The following is a 26,534-nucleotide window of genomic DNA, read 5'->3' on the forward strand; positions in this document are numbered from 1 at the left end:
CCTGCCGATGGTAATGCCAGTAGGAAGAGCAATGTCTTTACTCAACCGTATCTCTTCGGATATCGACATCTTTTATATTAGTGAAAAAAAGTTCAGAGAGGATAGCATCCTTTTTCTATAATTGCTGGGTATTTTTATTTTACCATCTTTGTATTTTTAAATTTTAGAATTAATTTTTTCGTATTATGTATGCATTGAAATATTTTTGTAATGTACATAAACGTTTATAAAATAAATTTAAAAATTGAATTGAAATAAAACGTAAAAAAATGTTTCATTGTCTGCACGGCAGGAGGTAAGTCTAGAATTTTCATTCTAGCAAGGTGTTTATTTAATCTGCAGTGCCCTAACAGCGTCAGTGACCGCCCTAGTGTAAACTGTTTCTTCTGTTGAATCATTTTAGAGAAAAATTATTTTAAGGGAGTATAACACAAGGCAAAGATTTTGGCCGTTACCTGAATGGGACTTTAGAGAGTTGCTGAAGAGCCATAAGGTAAAGGGCAGTAGAGAGAGCTCTCTCTCCCCCACTTTGTGTGTGGGAACTCAGGACTTGAAGCTGCTCCTCAGAACGGAACCTCACCAGGATGCTGATGCCGTAGTAATCATATTCTTCCTGGAAAAGAAATATAACTTTCAAAATTTGCTTCCTTATAATTCTAATCATATAGACAAAACCAGAGGTAGAAAAAATATATAAGGTGTTAAATCAAATTAAGAATTCAATAAAATTTAATAAACAATCCCATATTGTTATGGAAGGAAAGAAACGAGGGCAGTCTGGGTATGGGACAGAAAAGAGCATCATGGCTCAGGAATTTAAGACAGTGGCTCGGTGTGCCGGATGCAGCAGCGCTGATAAGACTGGCCCAGGATCATGATGATGTTTTTTTTACAATAAACGTAAGTGATAAAACAGAGTATTCAAAAATAAAGCATAATTACATAGCAATGAAATACATATTAATAGTAAACAAAAAAATCCCACAAAGGCATGGCCTGTTCGTGGGTATACAAGAAAATGTTAATGAATTTTTGCTTCTATAATAAATAATGGACTTTTATAATATTTTTGTGTAACATAAGAAAGAAAAAATAAAATATTCTGTAAAAGATAATATGGTTTTTTTTTTAATAGTAATTAAAAAAGGAAATAATAAATATTAATAAAAGCACAAAAATATTCCTTATTATTAAAGGGCAACAAAATAAATCATAGAAAAAAAAGAGTTCATATCTTAAGTTTGAATCCAGGATAGTGCATGTTTTTTAAAAGAAGGAAAATTATGAAAGTTTGTAATCAATGAAATATTATCAATAAAAAAGAATTTAAAAAAATTTAACGTTAACAATCAACAAACGTTTTTGATGGCTTCCAATCAGTTTCTTTCCTTAAATTCCATATAATTTCGACCTATTTATTTCTTTTCACTGGATGTTGCAGAATGCAAAAATAATATTGACACATTTATAATATTTTTAAAACCGTATTCCTACACCCCTGTTCGAAAGAAGAGCTTCATTTTTGTGACACCAGGCGTAGTTTGACATTTAAGATAAATAATTATTTGTTGGCCTCGTGGTGTAATGGTCAGTGCGTTTGCCTACCATGCAAGAGGTCTCGGGTTCGATTCCCGATATGGTTGATATGAAATATTTATTTAAAGGTGTGTTTTCACAATGGAACATTTCATAGTCCCTGGACTGGTACCTGAAGCGTAAGACTGATCGTCTTACCTTTATGTAACAAAAATGATTAAGATACGCTGCAGTTGGTGTACCAATGCAGTGCCCTATGCACCATTAGGTGCGGAAAGAGAAGGAACGATAAATTATTTTATGTTAATATTAATTATTTAAAGCTATGTCAATCACTTATAAACAAATGAAAAGTTACACCATTATTTTTACAATGTTTATCCAAACAATTTTTACACGCTTATGTGACACGAGCAGACATTTTGGTTTCGATTCTAAACCTCGAGCTCACGTCACACCCGGCTGGCAGACAAAGAACAACTAAATACGCGTTGGGCATCACCGAGCATTTGAGCATCAGTTAAGTGTCATAATTTTTGAAGGCTCGATAGGTCGATGCAATTAACAAATATAAAAAACCGCTGAACTTCCCTATTGATACAATTATTTTCCTAATAAACTTACTTCTCCATTGGGTTTGGAAATCTGCACCTCTCCAGCACACCCAAGTTGGGCGAACATTTCGGCAAATTTTGAGTTTATTTTTGAAATCTGTTTTTCTAAAGATGGAAGCCATTTGTCCCTGAAACAACGATATACATATTTACACATGCATATTTATCCCGCAACATTAAATATTTTCATAACCAGTGCATGAAAGGGTTGCCTATTAAAATGCACAGCATGTTGGTTTTATAGTTTTGTGCAACAACTATGGCGAAGGCGTATAATGTGTTTTGCATGTCGGTTTAATTGGTGCCCTGACGAAGAGATGGGTACGTCTTGAAACCGGTAGACATAGAAAAGTCGGAAGTAGTTATGTACAAATATTTAATAACATTAACATATTTATACCTTTCATATTTTCTCTTTGCAAAAGAAAACATTACATGAGAAATTGAAATTGTATTTTTTCTCTCAATCATTATTTATATTAAAAAATAAATATTTGCATTCTTATAATTTACACAAACATTTCAATATTAATGTATTTCCCATAATGGAAATAAAGTTAATACATATATGCATCTGACACTCTGGAATTTGCTTATGAAAAAGCGAAGTAGCTGTATCCAGGAAAATGTATATCATCCCTTTCAAAATCCATCACTTTTGATTTATCAACAACATTTTCTGCATACATTGTAGACTTCTGTTTCTTATATATATAATAACAATTATAGTACGGAGACTAACCGAGACTAATAGCCGTGCTCTAAAGCACGGCTATCGGCAGCAAACAGATGTTATTATGGCTTGTTTAAACATCTGTGATCCAAATTGCTCACTAGAAAAACTAAGACCATTATTTACAAAACTCTCCTCAGACCGGTCATTGCATGTGGTGCCGAATGCTGGGTTATGACCAAAAGAGATGAAAGTATTTGAAAGAAAAGTATTAAGGAAGATATTTGGTGCCGTCAACCAAAACGGAGTGCGGAGGAGACGGTTTAACCATGACTTAGAGGCACTGTATGGCGAACCCAACATTGCACAATTCATAAAAATAAGAAGATTGTTGGGCCATGTGCACAGGCTGAATGATAATCGTACCACAAAAAATAATACTTTTATCGCTTCGGAAGCTAGACGAAGCATAGGCAGACCAAAATTAAGACGGCTGGATAATGTGGAAAGTGACATTAGAGCAATTGGTCCGATGAACTGGAGAAGAGCCGCAGGGTGCAGGGAGTAATGGAGACAGATTCTGGAGGAGGCCAGGGCCCACAACGGGCTGTAGGCTGTAGCGCCACTGATGATGTATACTAGAGATGAAAATAATCAACTAAATTTACTTATTACTTAAAATTTATTTACTTTAGTAATCGAATGAAGAAAATAATCGAATTAATCATTCGAATGAATCATTTATTTCCGGTATACCATAGACAATAGACACAGAAATTTATTCAAAGACAAACTCCGTTTTTCGGGAGAAAGTAAGTTCCTTTATAAGAAAAAGAGCCTTCTACCAAAATGTGATAAAACAAGTAAAATAGATTTACAAATTAAAATTAAAAACAACACAAATAGAAAGGAATAACAATATGAACACAAGCAAAAAACGATACCTACATTGTATGAAAACTTCAAGTTAGTTACATTCTAGAATATTTTCAAATGTTTTGAATTTTTATTTTAATTAAACTAATAATATTATATGAAAAACAGAAGTCACGATCTAATACGGATTTTATTTCTAGAAAGCCGGGACGTGAATACGAAAAAAGTCGTGTGTTTATTGTAAGCAACCCTAATAAAAAAGTAATACAAATTTTTTATTTTTTTTTAAAAACAAATTAATACTGATTTTCAAACAAACAAATGGGAAAATGGAGACATGGTTTGAAAATTTAAAAATACCACCCATAGAGCAACAAATTATAAACCTACATAGGAGGTGATTTTCACAAAAATGGCGCTATACAAATTATCCAAACATTACGTACGTCAGTTTGTTTTTTTTTTAACTATGGCAATAATTATAATGTAAACCATGATCCTTACTTTATGGTATTTAGAATATTTACATGGGTATAATTATAGTCTGTGGTTATCATTACTTGACATAATCTAATATTTATCTGCCAAAGAAAGGATGAAAATTAAAATATTTTTGTTTCATATTTATTGTTTAGGTCATGCATGTAAAACTACAATCAGCTGTTATTGTGTTGATATTTCAGATCGGATGGATTTGATATAAATTTTATTATTATTAAGTACACAAATAGGCTAGCAGCAGACCTATAAACAAACGTCAATTTATTTTATTGTTATTTTTATTGTTAAATGATGCACTTTATATATTAATATACATTTTTATTTTACCTGTGCTGACATAACTACAAAAAAACAAAAGCATTTTATTTCAACTATCACGTCCACCAGATCCCAGCGCCCATTACGTCATAACGAATTAGTTGGCGATGAAAGTAGTCGGCGTAAAGCTCGCCCATTGGTCCATTTGTAGTCGAATGAATTTAACGCACGCCTATTGGTCTATTTGCATTCGGTTTAATTCATTAGTTTGGAAATTACTAATTCATTCAATAGTCGGCGTAAAGCTCGCCCATTGGTCTATTTGTAGTCGAGTGAATTCATTCAACTACATTACTGCATTCGAGCTTTCAGTCGACTACAATTACCCATCGAATGTAGTCGACTACTTTCATCGGTAATGTATACGTTGAACAACTATGGTGACATTACACATCCAACCCCATTTGACTTCTTTAGGAATGTCAAACCACGACGTGAATGACCCATTTACCCTCACATATGCTGTGCTGTCCTTATACAGTGACGCGATAGTATTGGATTATTAAATAGTTTATTGATATTAATTTAGTAAATAATTTAATATTAGTACCTGAGTTCTGTCATTTTAAGTTCAAACTTCTTGCATTGCTCATTTAAAGACTGGATTTGACTTTTAAGCTTCTTTATAGCCGCTTCTCTCACTTCAAACTCATTGATCAACTGAAATATAACATAAAAACCTTTTAAATCACACATAATACGAAGGTTGTATAAAAAATAAGGTTTTCAATTTTTTTTCAGGTTTAAGGCATTTTTTATTTGAACTGAAAAATACATAATTGGAAAGCTTTATATTTATATTTTCAAAATCAACGATTCAATTATAAAACTTTTTTTTATTTCAAAATTTGACATGTGACATCAGCGTGACCACATATGAAGTAAATTGAAATCACACGGAAAAAATAAAAATCCACAAATAAACCACTGTCTACCCCCGCGGGAAGATTCAGAATAGCACCTCTGGTTAATTTTAAAAACATATCTAACGGTATTTCATAATAATCATTTTATTTTTCATCGTCCAAAATTAATGATAATTTACCCGATTATCCCCTCTGCCGATACAGTTAATCTTTACTTGCAACAAGTCGATGTGATCTTGTAAAGTGTTCAAGTCATTTGGTAATTTGGAGAACTCCTTGGCAAAGGGAAAACCAGTTTCGTGAGGAAGGAATTTTCCAGTACTGTCTTTCGCTTCCTGGAGTTTCTCTTTGGCTGTATTTTTTATATTGTTCAATTGACGAGTGATATTTTCCAGCGTGCTCTGAAAAGAAATGCATCAATCGAATTAAAACAATGGTAGGTCCAATTCCCCCTTAATCCTAAGAAAAAAATGCTCTCCAGAGTGATTTCAGACCGGAATATCTTGTCAAACATGGCTGCCTATTCTACTGGGATTAGCCGAGAACTTTTAAACCAGAATGAAGTTATGCAGAAAGCAGCCAGTCCACAATTTCTAAAAAATGAGATATCGATGTTATCGGGTGCAGTAAGGTCTATTCTATGTTCTGCTAAACACAGTGTTATGTATTATAGCAACACTGAGTAGGTACTTGTCTGGATAAATATGATCTGTGCATAAGTGTAAAGTAAAAGTGTTTTTACAACAATAATAAAGAGTACTTGATAATGACCCAACATGGGATAACTTAGTGTATCATTAATTATTCAAACATTACATTGGCGACGAGGAAAATGGCACTAAGATTTAGTGAATATGGCCCAGGTAAAACCTGGAGCCATTATATTGACAGATTTTGTTTTGCTCTGGAAGCAAATCAAATACTAGAAGAAAATGTCAAAAAGGCCAACCTGTTAGCAAACTGTGGAGAAGAAACCTACGACCAGTTAGTAGCGTTAATATTACCTAAAAACATCAGAGAAGTTACATTTGAAGAAATTCTGCATGTATTAAACAAACACTACAATAAAGAGCCTAACGAAATCATACAATCTTACAAATTTCACAACCGGCAACAGAAAGTTGAGGAGTCAATAAATGCCTACATTATAGAGTTAAAAAAAATAAGTAAGCATTGTAATTTCATGGATTTACAAAGGACATTAAGAGATAGATTGGTTTGCGGCGTGAATGACAAAAATTTGCAACAAGACTTATTAACGAGAGAGAAATTAACTTATGAAAGAGCAGTAGAAATTTGTCAAGCTTTTGAAAGTGCAAAAAGGGGCTTGAAGACAATACATCTTTCAACCTTGAGCAGTGAAGATAATAGCGAGCCGATGGAAATAAACAAAATAAGTGTGAATAAGAAAAATAATATGCAGATATATGAGTGTAAACATTGTGGAAAGAAACATAGAGGCGAGTGCCGTTTCAAAGAGGCAATTTGCAGGTTATGTATGAAAAGAGGACACATACAAAGAATTTGTTTTAAAAATAAATATAATAATAATAATGTAGAGGAAAACGGCGATGACATGTGTGGCGTGTATCATGCATGGGGGAGTGCAAAGGTGACTCCATATTATGTAACACTCGGTATAAACGGAGTCAAGGTGGATATGCAAGTAGATTCAGGAGCTAGCGCATCCATCATAAGTTACACATATTATCGAGAGTTGTGGCCAAAGGGAGGACCTGAATTGAGGCCCAATAATGCCAAACTCCAAACCTGGACGAAAAGTAGATTAGAGATTATGGGAGAGATGTTGGTAGAAGTCCAATATAATGGAAATAAACAGATGTTAACTCTGTTAGTAGCAAAAGGAAGTGGGCCGAGTCTACTTGGACGAGCATGGTTTGCAGACTTGGGAATCACAGTTGAAGGAATTCATGAGATACACAATATCACAACAGACAGACTGCTTCTGGAAGATATAAAAAAAATGTATAGATATATGTTTAATGAAGGATTGGGAAAGTATAAGGGACCGAAAGTGTCAATACAATTACTAGAAGGAAAGTCTACACCCATATTCATGAAATGTAGACCCACACCACTGGCGCTAAGAGAAAAAATTAATACTGAAATAGACAAAATGACGGAAGATGGAATATTAAAACCAATAACATATTCAGAATGGGCGACGCCCATAGTACCAATTGTTAAACAAGATGGTAGTATAAGATTATGTGGGGATTATAGATGTACTATCAACAAAGCAACTAATTTAGATACATATCCTTTACCCACAATAAATGAAGCATTATCAACAATAGCGGGAGGTAAAATCTTCACAAAATTAGATTTAGATAGAGCATATTTGCAAGTGGAAGTGGATGATGAGACAGCCAAATTGTTAACATTAAATACACCTAAGGGACTATTTACAATGCATAGGTTACCTTTTGGAGTTAAAACATGTCCGGGCATATTTCAAAGATTAATGTCCACATCACTAGCAAATATAGAGGGCGTATCAGTTATGTTAGATGATATATTAATATCAGGAAAAGATTGGAATGAACATAATCATAGGTTGGAGAAAGTGTTGAAAATCCTACACCAGAATGGACTGCACCTTAATGAGAAAAAATGTTTATTTGGAACAAATAGAGTTAAATATCTAGGATATCTAATTGATGATAAGGGAATACACCCAACGGAAGAGAAAGTAAAATGTATACAGGTGGCAGGTGGCACCAACACCTCGTAATACTAAGGAACTTAGAGCATTTTTAGGTTTATATACATTTTATGAAAGATTTATTCCAGAAAAATCAGATACATTAGAGCCATTATACAGATTGTTAGACAACAACAAGGAGTGGAAGTGGACAAAAAAGGAACAGAATGCATTTGAAGAAGCCAAGAAAAAATTAACAGGAGAGTGCACCTTGGTTCATTATGATAGTAATAAGCCTTTGGTATTGTGCTGTGATGCAAGTGAATATGGTGTTGGAGCTATTTTGTCACATGTGATGCCAGATGGAAATGAAAAGCCTATAATGATGGCATCTAGAACGATGCACATACATGAACGAAGATATGCTCAAATAGATAAAGAGGCATTGGCGATAATGTTTGGGGTACAGAAGTTTCAGCAATTTCTATATGGAAGAGATTTCAAAATAATAACCGATCATAAGCCTTTGTTAGGTATTTTCAATGCAGAAAAACGAATGCCAGAAGTATTATCACCTAGAATGTTGAGATGGGTTTTGACTCTAAATAATTATAGTTATTGTATTGAGCATCGACCGGGAAATAAGATTGGCAATGCGGATGCTTTAAGCAGATGGCCGGTAGAACAAGAAATAAAAGAACCAGGAGATCCAGCAGAAGTCTTACTTTTGGAAGATACTCCAACAACATTCCCATACGATTGTAGAGATATTGCGGAAGCCACTCGTAAGGATAAAGTGCTATCAAAAGTATATTATAACGTATTAAAAGGATGGCCAGAAAACGTTGAACAGGAAGCCAAAGTGTATCATAAAAAAAGGGATGGATTATCTATTCAAAGAAACTGCTTGTTGTATGGTAGTAGAGTCATCATACCATTGTCAATGAGAAGCAATCTATTAAAATTATTACATGAATCACACGATGGCATCGTCATATCCAAAGCAATAGCAAGAAGTTATTTCTATTGGCCAGGGTTAGACGCTGATATTGAGAAAACAACGGGCAGATGTGATATTTGTCAAGAGCAAGGAAAGCAACCTAACTCAATCAAACATCAGTGGATTACACCAAGTAAACCATGGGCAAGATTGCATATAGACTTTTTCGGACCTTTTGCAGGTAGGCAGTTTTTAATTTTGGTAGATGCCTACAGCAAATGGCCAGAAATTAAAATTGCTAAAGACGTATCAAGTAATACAGTAATTGCTACGTTAAGGGATATTTTTGCAACGCAAGGGTTGCCAGAAACTTTGGTATCTGATAATGGTACAGCATTCACATCGGAGGTATTTGGTAGCTTCCTAAAAGAGAACAATATCAGACATGTGAAGACAGCACCTTACCATCCAGCAACGAATGGACAAGCAGAGAGATACGTCCAAATCTTTAAATCAAAGTTAAGAAAAATGAGTAATTTACCATGGTCTGTAAAGTTGCCGCGAATATTATATAATTTGAGAACGACACCAAATACAAGCACAGGGAAAACACCCGCAGAAATGTTAAATAAAAGACAATTTAGAACAAGATTTGATAAGTTTCATCCACATGCAGATATTACTAAACAGACATTCCAAAAAGAATATAATCAAAATGTGGAAATACGTGATTTTAATGTAAATGAAAAAGTGTGGGCCAGACAGTACGGAAAGTCTAATAAATGGAGTAAAGGAGTTATATCAAAAATTATTGGTACGTCTAATTATGAAATAAAACTAGATAATGGCGACACACAAAGAAGGCATGTAAATCAATTAAAACATGGAGAAGACAATGAGGTCCAGGAAAATGCCAGAATGGAGGAATTTAAACCTCAATATAGTAGAGAAGAAGAAGAGGAAGATGATATGGTGGAGATCCCTCCGCAGGAGAGGTGGGCAGATATTATAGGAATTCCAAGCACCTCAGAAGAAGCAAACATGCAAGCAGGGAAGGCATTGAAAAGAATGCGAAGTATAGAAGAATCGGAGGTAGCCCAAGGTAGTGACAAACTACCAAGAAATGAGGCACCGAAAATTAATATGAAATGAAGAACATTTATGTTATGATTTATTGTTTTATTTGTTTATTGTGTTATTAGATTATGGTTAGCTTGTTACTAACTTAAATGGAAAGGTATGTTATGTATTATAGCAACACTGAGTAGGTACTTGTCTGGATAAATATGATCTGTGCATAAGTGTAAAGTAAAAGTGTTTTTACAACAATAATAAAGAGTACTTGATAATGACCCAACATGGGATAACTTAGTGTATCATTAATTATTCAAACATTACACACAGCCACACCGCTTTCATATAAAAAACAGTTTTAATCACCCTCTGAAAATGATGTCCATCACAAAAATGGCATTTCTCAATTTGCTGAAAACACCCACAGCACTAGAAGAATCTTAACAAATTTTAAAAACTATTAAAGCTAGTCAAATACATAGTTCAATTCTTGTTTGTGATATTTAATAAAAACGAATATGTTCCTTGTTTATCATTTGTTAAAGTCAAAAACATTCCAAATGCTGTGTAGATTTGTTTATTAACTCTTTACACAAATGTCCTATTATCTCAGTTTCACTTTTCTATGGCTGGCTGCTTTCTGCATAACTACGTTCAATTTCTTTTTAATAGGTACCTATATAAATTGTAAGGTTTTTTATAATAACAATAATTTCATGTCTTTTTTGTTTTAATTAGTAAATAGAGATTTAAGAATGTAAAGTACATTCAAATCATTCATAAGCATTTGCTTATGTGTGATTAGCGAAACGTTTACAAATAAAATATTTCAGTGTGCCTACTAACAAATATGAAATCTGTATGTTTTTTGGTTCACCGACAAGCACTAACACATGACAGGCTTATTAAACATTTGAGTGCACTGCACCTACATATATATCTATTTAAACTTCAAGGACAAAAATATATATTCTCGCCGTTCAGGCCAAAGTCACAAACCCTAAAAGAGTCGGTTTTGAGTTGAATATGCCATTCAAAGCATAAAATTATGTTATTTAAGAAGCAAGTCACCAAGGCTACTTAGTTAGAAAAAAGTTCCATAAATTGAAATTATTTGTTGTTAGTGAAAAACGGTGGTGTGACTTTCAATAAAATCTCGACCATAAATCACCAAAGGCAGATCAAATGTATGGTTTTTTGAGTTTTTTATTTTATTTTAAGGCAATCGATCCAAAAAAGGATTATTTCTGTGGGGTTCATAGTCCATTGATCGGTGACTCACAGAGATGCAATCATTACATCTGAAATAGAGCGACGACCGATGAAGCGAGACATACAGTATTGCACATAACGACGAGAACAATGTCCTGCAGAGCATTAACATCGTTCCTACCATGGAGAAATGAAGAACAAAGGAAGGTGGCCTATGAAGAGACTACATGGCGTGGGAACGCCCAATCAGCCCAAACAGTCAGCCCAACAAGTCAGCTCAACGCAGTCACTCAGTTCCAGCATGTAGTTCAAGTGCAGCCAGTTCAACTCCTCATCGCCGTAACACTCACGCGACATGATTCAATTCATTATTTATTTGCCATGTAATAAATACACGCATTAAACAGCAACCTCGTGTTTTCTGTCAATCTCCAACTTGGGTAGGAACTCCACTCAACAACCATAAATCCTACATTTCTAAGGCTGATTTTTATCGTTTTTTAGTATGACAGTTTTTTCTTCCTAAAAACATTTTGTTTATGTTTAGATATTTGTATAATAAAACAAAAAACAACAAACATATTGAAAAATATTTCTTTATATAAAACATATCTTTAACAACAAAATTTAATAATTATTTGTATGTAATATTTCTTCCCTGTCACTTACTATTTTGGGTTGCATTGTTCAGATTACTAACAAGCAAAAGTCAACCTTCCAGATATATGAAAATGTATCAGAAAGAAAAGGTTACCAATGGAATTTATAAAAAAGACATAAAGGAATTGTGTCGTGTACATAAAACTTCCGAAACACAAAAATCTGATTTTTCCTTGGTCTCCAAACTGAATTTCGATTTCTCAAAATGGTGTTTTTTGTTGGTGACTTTTCCCCGAATGGCAACGATATGCTCATTGGCAGACTTATTGCTAAAAGATATCTTCTAGCCAACCAAAAAATTGGTGAAAAATTAGTCAAAATTTGCACATACATACTTTTTTTGTTGTATTTTTGAGTTACAAAGAGTACATGCAAATTTATTAATACAAATTATTAATGAAAATATTTTCATTCTATACATTATAAGATCAGGAATATGGCAATGTCATAATATGGTGTATTTTGGGTATCTATCTGTATGTTATTTGGTAAGATTTAATATATTTAGTGGAACAGTCATGTTCTGAAACCGGTTGGCATATTAAATATATTGTAGTGATTGACGTGAGAGTGAGTGACATGAAGAAAAAAGAAAAGTTTAAGTAGAATACCTCAGCATTGTTGGCATTGTCTTTCAAAACCCTCAAACTAGTTTGTTGTTGGATCACCTCGTTCCTCATGATCTTTAGTTTCTCCCCGAATACGGAGTTGTTGAGAGACTTGTTCTGGTAGGTCTTGAAGATTTCGCTGATCTTGTGCTGTATCTGAGACTGTTCCAGCACACACTTGGCAATCTCACACCTACACTTTAGTTTCTCTGTCTCTATGTCGATATTAGCTTCGTTCTCCAGAGTGTCTATTTTCTTTTGCTGCATTCTAATTCTGGCCGAAATTGTTTTGACCTGCAAAACGAAGCCATTAAAAATAAATACCAATAATAATATCGTCAGTTGCTGACGTAAAATAAATAGACTCGCAACTTGAACTTGACCTTGGTCATTAAAAATGGAGCCAGTTTGGGAATGTCACCACGATGTACCAGGGGATGTTTGAGAAAGCTTTGTATCGAGAGAATTGTGCAAAGTCTAATAATTGTGAATTGAGAGATAACAGATAATAAAATATTTAAGTATTAAGAAAACCGTGTTCTTATTTGAAAACCCAAATAAAATATTACGTTGCCATCAATAAAACAATTATAAACACCTCTCTACCGTTTCCAACCCACCAAGTCTACTATTTACCATTGTGTCTTTCTACTTTCCTTTATAATAATTTTCTATGTGTAAATATGTCCTTAAAAATGCCCACTGGGCGTATATACAGGTGTTCTTTAAACCCTGTCACATCTGAAACCACGATGATCAGTATGGGCAAGAAGACATATTAGCATATTTAAAAAATATTTAGAAGGAAGAAAATTTTCAAAAATAAAATATTTTAAAAAACAAATAGCTGCTTACTTCTGCAGGGGAGAAGCGAGGGTGGCGCGGCCGTGCGGTTTATCAGACTCCCCCTTCTTGTTTCTCCCCTGCAGAAGTAAGCAACCATTTGTTTTTTTTAATATTTTATTTTTGTAAATTTTATTTGTTCTAAAAATTTATTTTTATGTGCCAATATGTCTTCTTGCTCATACTGATCATCGTGGTTTCGGATGTGACAGGGTTTGAAGAACGTCCTGTATAAATAAATAATTATTTTTAAATAATCCTTTATTTACTTTATTTTTATTTTAGTTATTTTATTTTATTTCATTGGAAAGTCAACAGACATTTATAAATTTCTAAGATACAATTATATTATAAATACATGTCATAAAGTTCAATTAGAGGCATCCACATAATATTGTTATTGTAAATGTTGTCACATAAAAATTATACATATATATAACTGCTATATCTATAGCAAATCACAATACACATTCAAACATTAGTGAGAAAAAGAGATATTGTCGGCTTAACTTGTAAAACTCATAAATCCCAGCAAACACGGTTTTTACTTCAGTGGGGTAGTTTTTTTGTTTAACACTGTACAGATACACACGTCCTAACAGAAAACGCAGAAATATCATTTTTGACCATTTGTGGATTTACAAGTTTTACAAATTGTGCATATTACATACCTTAGTACATATTTCTATAAAATTCTTTACCATAGGTATGACACTGGCTGTCAATGTTTTTTATTTATGGAAAATGTACTTAAAGATAAAACTTAACAACTACTTATTTAATAAATTGGACTGTATTAACGAAAATGATATATCTGTTCTGTTTTTCACATATGCAGTGCAATTCAAAAAAAAAATCACACTCAATGACGAATTTCTGCATAGCGTCATAATCATGATGAAAGTCCGTTGGAGAATGAAGGCACGGAAGGCAATTACTCACAAATTTAACCGTCATTTTCTACGCGATTGTAACGAGTCTATTTAAGTCTCAGTCTTAGCAGAATTGATTTAAACCAAGTCATCAATAGTGGAAAATTCTCAAGGATTTTTTTATTAGCTAATAAACAATTACTAGACATCAACACTATTCTTATTAAAATCTGTTTAGAAATACGGGAGGTATAAAGGATTGAATTCTAGTCAATTGGATCATGCCAAAAACGAATGAATCGTGACATCATTGATTTTTTTACCCAAAATGTCAATGTTTTTTATAGAGCTAAAGCTACCTATTTCTATAGGTCGTTTGTTTATGTTTACAGTGTTCAAGTCCCGTCACTTACCAGCATTGTTACGAGCACGAGGTGTCGGGCAATTAAAAGCATTAAAATATATTCAGCTAAAAGCAATGCTGTAAATTCAGTCATGATAAATCGAAATAATTTTTTTAAATACTTACAATAATAAAAATAACCCTGAAATTTTATCTGTTTTTACTATCATCTGTCAATGTCTGGAATGCAGAAAGTAAACTGGGGGTGAAAGGAGTATAAACAACAATATTAGATTGTACATGTGTCTTTTTGTTTCTATCTATGGCATAACCAACATTAATATAAATGCATCACCCGTGAACTTATGTGACTAAATTTATTGCCAATTTACGAAACTGCTGTTTTTGATATGGCGAATTTTGAAAATGAAATTTATCAATGAAATTATTGATTATTAGCGCTATTATAAACAGAAAGAGTCTTTAAAAACTCCTTTATAAGTACAGTATGTTAAATCCAATATTCCTCCCAAGTGAAAATATCCTATTGGTCATGTCACAAATTTTGAAAAAATCATTTTTCTTAGAAGAGAATACATTTATTACATGTTTATTCTGACCTGTTCTAAGGACTCATTTAGCTTTTTCCTCTTAGATTGTAAGGAGTTGAGAGAATCTTCCAGTCTTGCTATTTTTACATCAACCTCATTGATAGCCACTCGTTTTTGTTTTTCTAGAAAACCAATTTGCTCCAATCTATAATAATTAAACAAAATTTAAAGCTGTTTAAGGAATAACATGCGACACAAAAAAACATCTTTTCCCCACGAACTGCTGCGCAATCTTTTGAAAAAAGCTCCATAACTTCTACGATGGCCCGTCGTCGGTCTTCTAGGATATTTGGCAAATTTTAGTGGAATTTTCGTCGGTTTGGGCCATTGAAGGGCGTCCAAAGCGGGGTTGCTCATCAATTGACATTTCCCTTCTTTTAAAACGGGGAAACCACTTAAAACACTTGAGTTTTCCCCATAGTAGCATTATTGTAAGCAGTTGTTGTATTTCAAGAGTTTCTGTGCCAGTTTCTCTGAGCAGGAAGCTAAATTTCACGGCCGCAAGCTGTTCACGACACAATTATCCATCGCAAAAGCGACGAGCAAAAAAAACAACTGCCACAAAAAAACATGCACACACCAGCCAAACGGAACCCTCTCCAGCGACAACACTAGGCATACTGACTGGGGAAAGGTTAAGCTCTACACGATCCTACCGGCAGAACCTGGTACCACAAAAGCTTCGTCCATCAAAGCATTAATTCTATTTTTTTAGGCTCTCATACATAACATATCCGGGAAAGAAGAGGAACAAAATGAAGGAAAATAAGGGTTCTAATATTTCAGGTGACCAAAGAGGTGCATTATGCGGACATCAATAAAATAAATGCAAGGATGTATACTAACTCAGCTTGGGTCTTATTAAGAATGTCTTGATCGACTGTATTGACCAGAATTTTAGCCGGGCGTATCTCATTAGTTGAAGTGGATTTGGCTCCGCTGTACTCGGACACTCTGATCATAAATCTATGGTTTTCTAGAAAAATACAAAAAGAACATTAGTCACGTGTAATAGGTAATCCAATCGCCCGTATTCAGATGCCTAAACACTTTTAATAATAATAACAGTTTACTACTTATTTTATTTATTTATTCGTATATAGATACAAATTTCAAAAAAAGTATTATAACGTATTCCTAACTCCACGAGGCCAAGAGCCCTGTGTTGAGTTGGGATACAACATAATGGAAAGTGGAAGTATGCATATTAATATAATAACTTCTACAATCTCCTACATTTTTATGGAAATAGATTTCTCTGGATTGTGAGCAATGTGCAATAATAAAATTTTACTACCTACTGGTGTATTAAATAAACATATAATAAATTATATTATACAAAGTTTGATAGTTTCGATAGTGGAGCTAGGTAGAAGTAAAATCGATTGTCTCATTTGCCCAAACCAATATTGAATCACCAGCTCCTTAAATGTATAGTTTATATTATGTTTTCATTCTGTTATTATGCGTTTTATAATATAAATAATATAGGTATACACAAATGAAATATAAACATAAATACACAGTCTTTAAAACTGCCTGAACATTTTGTTATGTTTTTTTTTTATGTTAAGTCTTTTTGGTATATTCTCACATGTTTTTAAGTGTCCTCGGCACGGGTAACCCCGACAGTGAGGTCACATTATTTTTAATACTTATCATTGTTTATAACATTTAAGTTTGTTAGTGAAAATTCTTGATGGAAGTTCATTGTAATTTATCATAGAAATAAAAGACGAGTTATGCTTTAATTCCTTTGCTAATTTGTTAGTTAATAATAAAGACAAAAAAGATAAGTTTTCCAATTCAAGAACTTACCTTCTTAATTGTAATGACTAAAAATACATGCCTTTAAAACACGCATAAAAGAGCATATACAATTCTGGTCTATTAATAAAGATAATTCAAATTTTGCCAATCATTTAAAAAACAACGTTAAAAGAATTAATATTGCACCTAAAGACCATAAACTTGAGAAACGGGAAATTCTCGAAATTAATAGATTAAAGAATAAACCCGACGTAGAGTTACTTAATGAACAGCTACCACACCTGTATTCCCATTACTATACTATGTAAAAAAAATATTAATGACTTTTTACCCTTTGTTTTTCAGAAATCAAACTCAGGAGGATAGGACAATTAAAAATAATATATATACAATACTTAAACTCATTAGAAATATCATTATATCAACTCATTAGTTATATTGAATTCTCTATCCTTACCTCTGTTTTGTATAAATACATTGAATTTCTTAATAAAGATACCAGTCTTAAAGATGTCGCGAAAGCGATGAAACCGGTCACTGGACATTTCAAATTTGTGGATTAAAGTATCACTCGTCTTTTATTTATATAATAAATTACAATGAACTTCCATCAAGAATTTTCACTTACAAACTTAAATGTTTTTGAAAATATTAAAAAAAAAAACAATGGTTGCTTACTTCTGCAGGGGAGAAGCGAGGGGAGCGCCGCCGCACGGTTGACGGTATATCAGACTCCCTTCTCCCCCTCCTCGTTTCACCCCTGCAGAAGTAAGCAACCATTTGTTTTTTTTTATATATTATTTTTGTAAATTTTATTCATTCTAAAAAATTTCTTTAATGTACCAACATGTCTTCTTGCTCATACTGATCATCGTGATTTGGGATGTGACAGGGTTTAAAGAACACCCTGTATATTCTATTAGGTGTTAACATAAGTTGTGTCTGTTTGTAAAGCCAGATTTTAATTTTTGTAATAAATTCAAATGTTAAAAGTGTGCAATGTATATTAAATGTTGATAAGTATTTTTTTTTTAAAAACTGAGACTAAGAACCTTTTTAAGAAGGTAATATGCATGTCTAAGCACCAACCTGAGAAGAAGCAGTTGATCTGTGGAGGAACATTTTGACTCTGATTGTATGTGTCTTCATTCCCTAGGGGGATTCTATGGATCTTGTACTGGGTACACAAATACCTGACTATAGCATCGGGAGCCGTGATACAATCCACTAAGTACGTGTAGAAACCATACTTTCTGAAAGACAGAGACAATATGAGACACAACTAAACCAACACGTTTAAATTTATTGCGATATCATCATCATTCCATGTCCGCTCCCTAGTTGGAGCATATGGTGTCCACGAAGATTCTCCAGGCATCTTTGTCGGCTGCCAGCTCCTGTGCATCCTTCCAAGTCAGGTTCGCGTCCCGTAGTTCTGACACGAACTGCCGACGAACAGTCAGCAGTGAACATCCGAGATGTCGAGAACCTGATACCTTGTAAAGTATGCAAATGTGGTTAATTTATTGCGACAGAGAGGGGAAACATTTTTGATAAGGGAATACTCAAGCCTAAGCACTTACAGGGCTTATAACAGAGCCATTTGCTGGTGTAAAAAAAAAAGTAAAAAGATGAAATAATTCAGCTAGATGAATTTCACCCACATAAACAAACAATGTTTCTCTTTCTGTTGCACCAAATTTCAATGTTAATTACTCTTGTCCTTGAAATTCGGTCTTGTCAATGAACATTTGGACATACTCAAAATACTGTTGATTCACCATTCTGCCTATGTTTAACATCCACATGACTTTTGTGACCCGCTCCACCATAAATTGATTGTCATTTCTAAGTTATTTATCTTTTTCTTAATGGCCTCAAAATTGAAATATTTGGGTGAGCTGTAAAAATACAAAAAAAAAAAGAGCTTTGTGTTAAAGCAGACTAACCTTAGTTGGTTTATAGGAATGGGGGGTTGAAAATTCACTCCAGTATTGGGACTGCACACGGCATTCACCAAGTTGAGGCGCATCTCTGAACGAACTTTCTTCATGAAGAGATTCATGTCCGCACTGTCTTCGAATGTGAAGGCGATCAGGTCTCGGTAGGCCACCGTATTCTCTAGATATTTTGCAAAGTGAGGCTCCTTGAAGTTAAGCTGGAAAAAACAGAAGTTTACAAAATTAAAATGCATCCAAAAACTAAATTAATTTTTTTTTCATGCATTTTTAACTAATTAATTGATTGACAAAGCATTACAAAAGTTATATTTAAGGTACCAATAAGAACTTCATCTATAGACAAACTCGGTAACTACGCATTAATATGTGGCGTTTTTGTTCAAATGAAAATGAAACCTCACAAAAATTGGAGTGTCACTAAAATTGTATTTTTTTGAACAATATGTCAAAGTTCTGTGCAAAATAGACTAAAAAAAAATAGACACTTAAACAAAAAGGTCAATTACCCTGCACCTGCTTTGAATTTAGTTTAAGACAATAATTTACCTTTTATTAGTTGTTCACCTGTTTTTATTCTCCAGTTTGAGCTTTGAGCACTCGGGTATTGCACACGGGTACCGTAGACCATTTTTAGTTTTGACACATCAAATGAATTTTGAAAATGTATAACCGGGATGATGAAAAATGTAAAAAAACATTAATTTGGAGGAATATTTGTTGTATATGTATGAAAAAACATGAGACCTGAATGTTTCAGCGTAAAAAGCGGTAAAACCGAGGAATGTAAAAACGAGGTTTTACTGTATATGCTCACAGTTGCAATGTAATTAAACCATTTTCTCGTAACTATCTATTTCTCGCATCTATTCTGCTCTCTTAGAGACATTCTGGATATTGGCACTCTAAGAAGTGTGTACTTTGCTCTGTTTCAATCCACTGTAACCTATGGAATAGTTGGCTGGGGGGGTTGCACAGCATCCATCTTAAAGCCTCTCATAATTTCACAGAAATTATTATTGAGAATAATAACATACCCGTCAGAGCAGTTTTTCTAATACATGAAGGTGTTGGATATGAGACATTAAAGAAGCACTTACACACTTCTAGTCGAACAATAAGAAGAGATATCAGCAAACTGTTCGTACGAGGTTTTCCCAGAGCGCAAATTATGTCACACCCAAAACCCGTACGACTTTTGCTCAGAGACATCTCTCCTTTATCGCACCGAGAGTGTTCAATATTTTGGAAGAGCGTATTAAGCTCTCGAAGACAAAAACTCTTTTCAAGAGAGGAGTTAAGGACTGGATTTTCCTTAGTGGGAGGGATTTGAGTGGGAAACCCCTTGATGATTTTCTGAATGTTTGAGTTAACTATTTACCATTTTGATGTGCCATATATTTGTTTTTTTATTAATATTATTATTGTTGTGTTTTTGATCCTATAAAATATTTTTGATGATATACTTATGTGTCTGTGTCAACTAATTGCTCGTCCCAACTCAACACAGGACTTTTAGCCTCATGGAGTCGGAACTTACGTCTCAAATAATGTGTAATAAAGTAAATAAATAAAGAAATAACACGCAATGGTATTTTTCTGCATAGTGTCACATCTGATGAGGAAATAAGTTAGTTATAAAACGAAGGCACCCACCAATCGAAATGCCGTGAACTATGCGTTTGTAACGTGTCTATTTAATAATTATTTTAACCTCTAGAATAATGGGTTCGTAAACATTTCCCTGAAACAGTTTGCGGTTTTCCCTTAGCCACATGACCGCTTGGTAGGTGTGCTCATTGGAACTTTGTAAAATCTCCAGTCGTTTATTGGCTACATTGCTAAGACTTCGTAATCTGGAATGAAAAAAACATTGATGGTAATGTAATGAGAATAAGAGAGACCATTTTACCTAAAAGAAGCATTATAAACACATTTCTACTCTAACAATAAAGAGAGGATTCAGTGAAATGTTTGCACGAGATTTTCCCAGAATATGAATTATGTTATTTATTTAATAAACGCCCAGAGGGCTCTTACAATAAGCAGTTAAAAGTACATAAAGCATAGAAAATAACATAAATAAAATCATAAGTATTAAACTAAACCTGTAATTAATTCTAAAAAAAGAAAAAGGAAATAAAGTGAAGATGAGTAAGAAACGCATTAAAAAGGGGAGAATTGAGGGGATGGCCATTCGATGCATAGGATAGCTGATTTGATTGCAGCAGGAGTGGCGTGGAGCAAGTCCTATAGCTCAGCATAATTATCAGCTGTTCTGTGGATCCACGCCAGGGGAGAATGGTGAGTGAAGTTTGTCCTATTGTACTAACACTAGAACATGTGTTGGAGTCTGGTGGTCCTTGTGGGTACACAAAAGTTTATCAGCGACAGTAATTTTGGGCAATCTATTATGGTGAATATCACTTTGTGCATTAGAGTGAGGTCAGGAATTACCCTTCTGATGGAGAGCAATTCAGCAACTCAGACATCAAAGTTTGGTAGCAAATTTCATCTACAGGAAAGATAAAGTTATACTGAAAATCGGCAAGACTTTTGCTCAGTGACACCTATCCTTCATTGCACCGAGAATTTAATAATTTGGATGAACGTGTTAAGCCTTCAAGGAGAAAATCCATTTTCAAGAGAAGGGTTCAGGACTGGATTTCCCTTGAGGGGAGGGATTTGAATTGGATACTCTTCGATGATTTTTGAAATTATTTGTGTACCGAGTTTCAGGTGCCAGTCCAGGAACAATGAAATATTGCTTCCGGGCCTAATGGGGGTATCTATGGTCCTCTAGATAGCATATATTCAATCAAACTCAATTATAAACACCTCTCTCCCGCTTCCACTCCCACCAAGTCTACTATATACCATTGTGTCTTTCTACTTTCCTTTATAATAATTTTCTATGCATAAATATGTCCTTAAAAATATATGTAAATAAATAACTATGTTTTAATAACTTTTTTGTTAATCATCATACTGATATAATTTTTTGCATAATCCTTTATCATAATGCTAAGATTGTATCAAAATTATTTAAATACTTTTCTGACAAATTCTTTCAATAATAATTCATATTTGTATTTGCTTTCCGCCTGTGCAAACGGAAAAAAATTCAATTCATCACTCTACAAAATAATATTCTTTGATACGTTGGTATGGTCTCTGTAATTTCTCTTCCTCGGAACTTTACTCCACTCATGCAGTCCATGAATCAAAATGTTATTCAGGCAGTGAAATTTTCATATTTCATATTGCAAGAAACTACCTGTGAAAATGATGGAGGAGAAAAAAGTATCACACAATTATTATCTATCAAAATAAGAGCATCATAGGAAAAAAAACAAATATTTTCATTCCAAATATATAATTAACACATATAAACATTAACATGATCTTCCATTCTTTTTTTATGTAATGAAGGAGAAATTAAAAATATACAAATTCTTCAAAATGAGGCGATTAAGATTATACTCAAAAGAAATATCTATTGTAATGTAGAAAGAATGCACAAAGAAATTGGCTTGCTCACAGTAAAGCAGCAAATTAAATATAATGTAGCCATTTTTATGCATAAAATAATAAAGGGGATGAATGAAATAAAAACAATAATAAAATTTAACCAACAATGTCATGCATATGAAACAAGGGATAAAAAAAGATAAGATTACCAATGAGGAGAAAAACAGAATCTTAAAACTCATTGTACAAGGGATTGAAGCTGTACAATGAGTTACTCGGTGAAATAAAGGAGATTGAAAAGATCGAAATATTTCAAATTAAATTATTATGAAAATAAAACTTTGTTATCAGTGTTACACAATTTTATTCTTTTACAAGAACACAACTATAGTTTCGGGAGAGCACTCCTCCCATCGACGGGTGATATAAAACTAATATAATAAACACAGAATATTGTTCACAATGTCATCGAATCTAAACAAAAAATAAACAGATTAATCAGTGAAACTTAGAGCAGGGGGTTTTTTTCTTATCTAAGGTGTTGGCATATGAATGGATGGTTATCTTAAGTACAGATATGAAAACATGGACAAAACATTAAGTCGAATTTATTTCTTAAAATTTAGCACATAAGTGGAAGTTGCAATAAGTAAGAAGATTTAATGTGTGGGAAGACATCGCTCGGCTAAGAGAGTGTTAACAGACGCGGGTCTAAGAGGGTGAGTGCGGTGAGGGTGGTCGCAAAGGGAACATAGTCAATAAAGGCGAGGGGTGGTTGAATGTGTGATTATTAATTAGATTGTTTTCAGAATTTAAATTTTTGTGAATTTCTATAATTTCTAAATTATTCATATTACTGCCTTTGTTATTTACTTGGTGCAGGAGTTTTAAGGTGTGATTATGAAATGAGTGGTTACTGTCTATTATATGATTCGCGAATTCCGAGAAATTATTATTGGTCAGGCAACGGCGGTGTTCGTTTAGCCTAGTTTTAAGATTTCGCGCTGTTTGTCCAATATAGACTTTTTTGCATTCGCATGATATCTGGTAAATGCCACTCTTGTTTAGCAGCTCTGTTTTTGACTTGAAAAACTTGGGAAAGTGATTACTTATTTTTCTAGACAGAGGTCCAATGTATGTTTTCATATCTGTACTTAAGATAACCATCCATTCATATGCCAACACCTTAGATAAGAAAAAAACCCCCTGCTCTAAGTTTCACTGATTAATCTGTTTATTTTTTGTTTAGATTCGATGACATTGTGAACAATATTCTGTGTTTATTATATTAGTTTTATATCACCCGTCGATGGGAGGAGTGCTCTCCCGAAACTATAGTTGTGTTCTTGTAAAAGAATAAAATTGTGTAACACTGATAACAAAGTTTTATTTTCATAATAATTTATAATGAAGTGTTACGAAGTGAATGCCGATTCAATTAAAAATATTATTTCAAATTAATTTGAAAAGTATGTTATTGAGAAATTTTGATAAAAAAATTATAATGTTAAAAGTTTATATAACATGTGTAAATAACTGTTAAATAAAAAGATTTTATTGATTAATAATATGCAAAAAGCTTTATTTTTTAAAGATTCCAGTACTCAGAAAATTCGTTAAATCGAACAGGCTCCGTTTTTTATTGTTTGGATTATAGTATACAGTTGTAAAAATAAAGCCTTACTTATTTTCATGAAGTCTTATCTGAGGTAACACTTTGGAATCCAATTCATATTGTATTTGTACTCGTTTCTGTTTCAACTGTTCTATTCCGGAATTTGTATTGAGAACTGGTTTCTGCAACTTTGCAATTTCTTCCTTCACCATGGATTCTGAAATTCAACCAATGACAAGTAAGATAACTATAAATTACTATTTTTCTGTGGTTCTGTGAAAACCAACTCAAACAACAATTATTATTGACCACGCGATATATGTTTTAATAAAACATATTTTAATAAAAATGAACAACTTGAAACATCGCAGATTCAAATGAACATGTTTTTAAAATAGCTAATCATTCATGTGCTGTGATAGATTTCCGGGAAGCCATGTTTAGTGTGTTTTGAAAGGTAAGGGATTCTCTTTTTAAATGTCAGAAAAACTCACTGACTTGAACTCGCGACGTCGCAGGCAGTGTATTGTTAAAAAATCATAACAATGATAATACAATACATAAAAATTCAATGTTTTTTTTTTCACTTATATGTTTATAAATTTGTATAAGCCAAATAGGTGCGAAGGTTTTCACGGTCACTGTTATCAATATGTTTTACAATCAATATGAGTTTACACTGAAGATGGCTCGTGCAATGGTAGCCGAAACGTCAGAACAAATCCAACACACACGTTATCACCCAAAAAAGAAACATATTGTATAAGCCACTTTAATTTTGAGTTACACTTCGACCAGTTTCGAGATTACTACCTCATCGTCAGGAATTAAACTAACTTATAATTACACGCGTTGCTATTTAAACTATAAAATATTCTATAAAATCTTTCATATAAGTGTAAATAAATGTAATATAAATATGTAATATAAATAAATAATGTAATATAAATGTAATCCGAATCATTTCTATCAAACTTATATATTATGTAGGTGCATATAATATGCATTTGTGTGTTCGTTTTGAATCAACGTTCGCGTATTTTTAAACCTTATTTTATTGTTGACATTATATTGTATTTACTGCATTTTGTGGTTACCTACCGTATTGTATGGGACTCGTCGCACATTATTCATTCGATGTGTATCAGTTAAATTTTAAAATAAATGCTTTTTTTTTTCAGAATACGGTTTTGAAATTTAACATACTTTAAAAAAAAAAAAATACAATTTATAACATTTCTTGATTTGAATTTTAACAAAAAGTTTTCAAACTTTTTACTAAGCTCTTTATTGTACCATTTTTAGTACAATTACAAGTTTTAAACAATTATTTTTTTATACTTACACACCCACACACACGCACCCTCTCCCTCATTCATTCCCACACGCACATGTATCCTCTCCCTCATTCATTCACGCATACACACATTCACATACACATGAATTCAAACGTCACACAAATACAATTACGAAACTTCTTTTCTTATATATTATGTGTCATTATATTTACAGTGGATTTTTTTAATTGGCTTTAGCATTAGCAGTTAATATTTTTCTACTTATTTTGTTTATGTAATAGCTGTAAAAATCCCAAATAAAATAAAATGAAATAAAATAAAATGTCATACCACAAAGTAAAAAATGTTTTTGATAACAATAATATGTTTTTTTTTTTACTTAGTTTAATAATTTAACTAATAAAAAAATGAATACTAACCATCTCCATACTGTTGCAGTAGATTGTTTCTATCATTGATCATTCTTGATAGAGTTGCCTTGAATTGCTCAATATCCCGATGCTTGTTTTCCTGTTGTGTTACTTTAGCCGCCAACTCCGCCTCAAGCTCCCTTATGCTTCCATTCTGTGCTAAGGAGTTCTCCTTCATCTCTCTCAGCTTTCTCATAAGAAGAGACATTTCTTTTACCTGCAAAAGAAAACATTCAATCATACTAAGTGAAAGGCTCAACACTGTTCTGGCATCGAGACAACACTATTACGTTGGCAAGAAGATCCATAGCTTTTTTCCAGAATTGCGGAAAAGCGGGAGTGTTGTCAAGTTGCGGAAGGTGTTGACCTCGCTTGTTCATGACATTGGTCGTAGGGAGTCAGAAAGGTTGATGCATGCCGCGGATTGGAGATCTTAGTAAAATAAAATATGAAAATAAAGAATAATTAAAAAAAATACAAATACAAAGAGTAATCATAAAGTTTCGCATTATATTAAACAAATTGTCTATGATTTATGAATGTATGTATGTGTTTGCGCATGGGTGTATGTACATGAGTGTGTATGTACATGAGTGTGTATGTATATATGTGTCTATACAAAGTGTTCTTTAAACCCTGTCAAATCCGAAACCACGATGATCAGTATGGGCAAGAAGACATATTAGCATATTTAAAAAAAGAAGAGAATTTTATTTAGAACGAAGAAAATTTTTAAGAATAAAATATTTTTTAAAAACACATAGTTGCTTACTTCTGCAGGGGAGAAGCGAGTGGGGCGC

At 33.1% G+C, this 26,534-nt stretch overlaps 1 protein-coding gene across 1 annotated transcript in view; it reads right to left on the minus strand.

The window, feature by feature from the left end:
• LOC148277031 (structural maintenance of chromosomes protein 5-like) overlaps positions 1–26,534 on the minus strand; it is a 34,214-nt gene that overhangs the window by 2,608 nt on the left and 5,072 nt on the right. The window contains exons 5-16 of the mRNA XM_088233431.1: positions 25,744–25,951; positions 24,096–24,243; positions 20,655–20,796; positions 18,932–19,140; positions 18,072–18,235; positions 16,059–16,188; positions 15,222–15,357; positions 12,547–12,837; positions 5,564–5,785; positions 5,069–5,178; positions 2,161–2,278; positions 456–613 (exon numbers count right to left, since the gene is read on the minus strand). Coding sequence (XP_088089557.1) covers positions 456–613; positions 2,161–2,278; positions 5,069–5,178; positions 5,564–5,785; positions 12,547–12,837; positions 15,222–15,357; positions 16,059–16,188; positions 18,072–18,235; positions 18,932–19,140; positions 20,655–20,796; positions 24,096–24,243; positions 25,744–25,951 — 2,036 coding nt within the window. The remainder of the gene's footprint in view (positions 1–455; positions 614–2,160; positions 2,279–5,068; positions 5,179–5,563; positions 5,786–12,546; positions 12,838–15,221; positions 15,358–16,058; positions 16,189–18,071; positions 18,236–18,931; positions 19,141–20,654; positions 20,797–24,095; positions 24,244–25,743; positions 25,952–26,534) is intronic.

This window comes from Micrasema longulum, unplaced genomic scaffold (genome assembly GCF_059751315.1).
Source record: "Micrasema longulum isolate JH-2025_06_02 unplaced genomic scaffold, ASM5975131v1 h1tg001102l, whole genome shotgun sequence".
NCBI lineage: Eukaryota > Metazoa > Arthropoda > Insecta > Trichoptera > Brachycentridae > Micrasema > Micrasema longulum.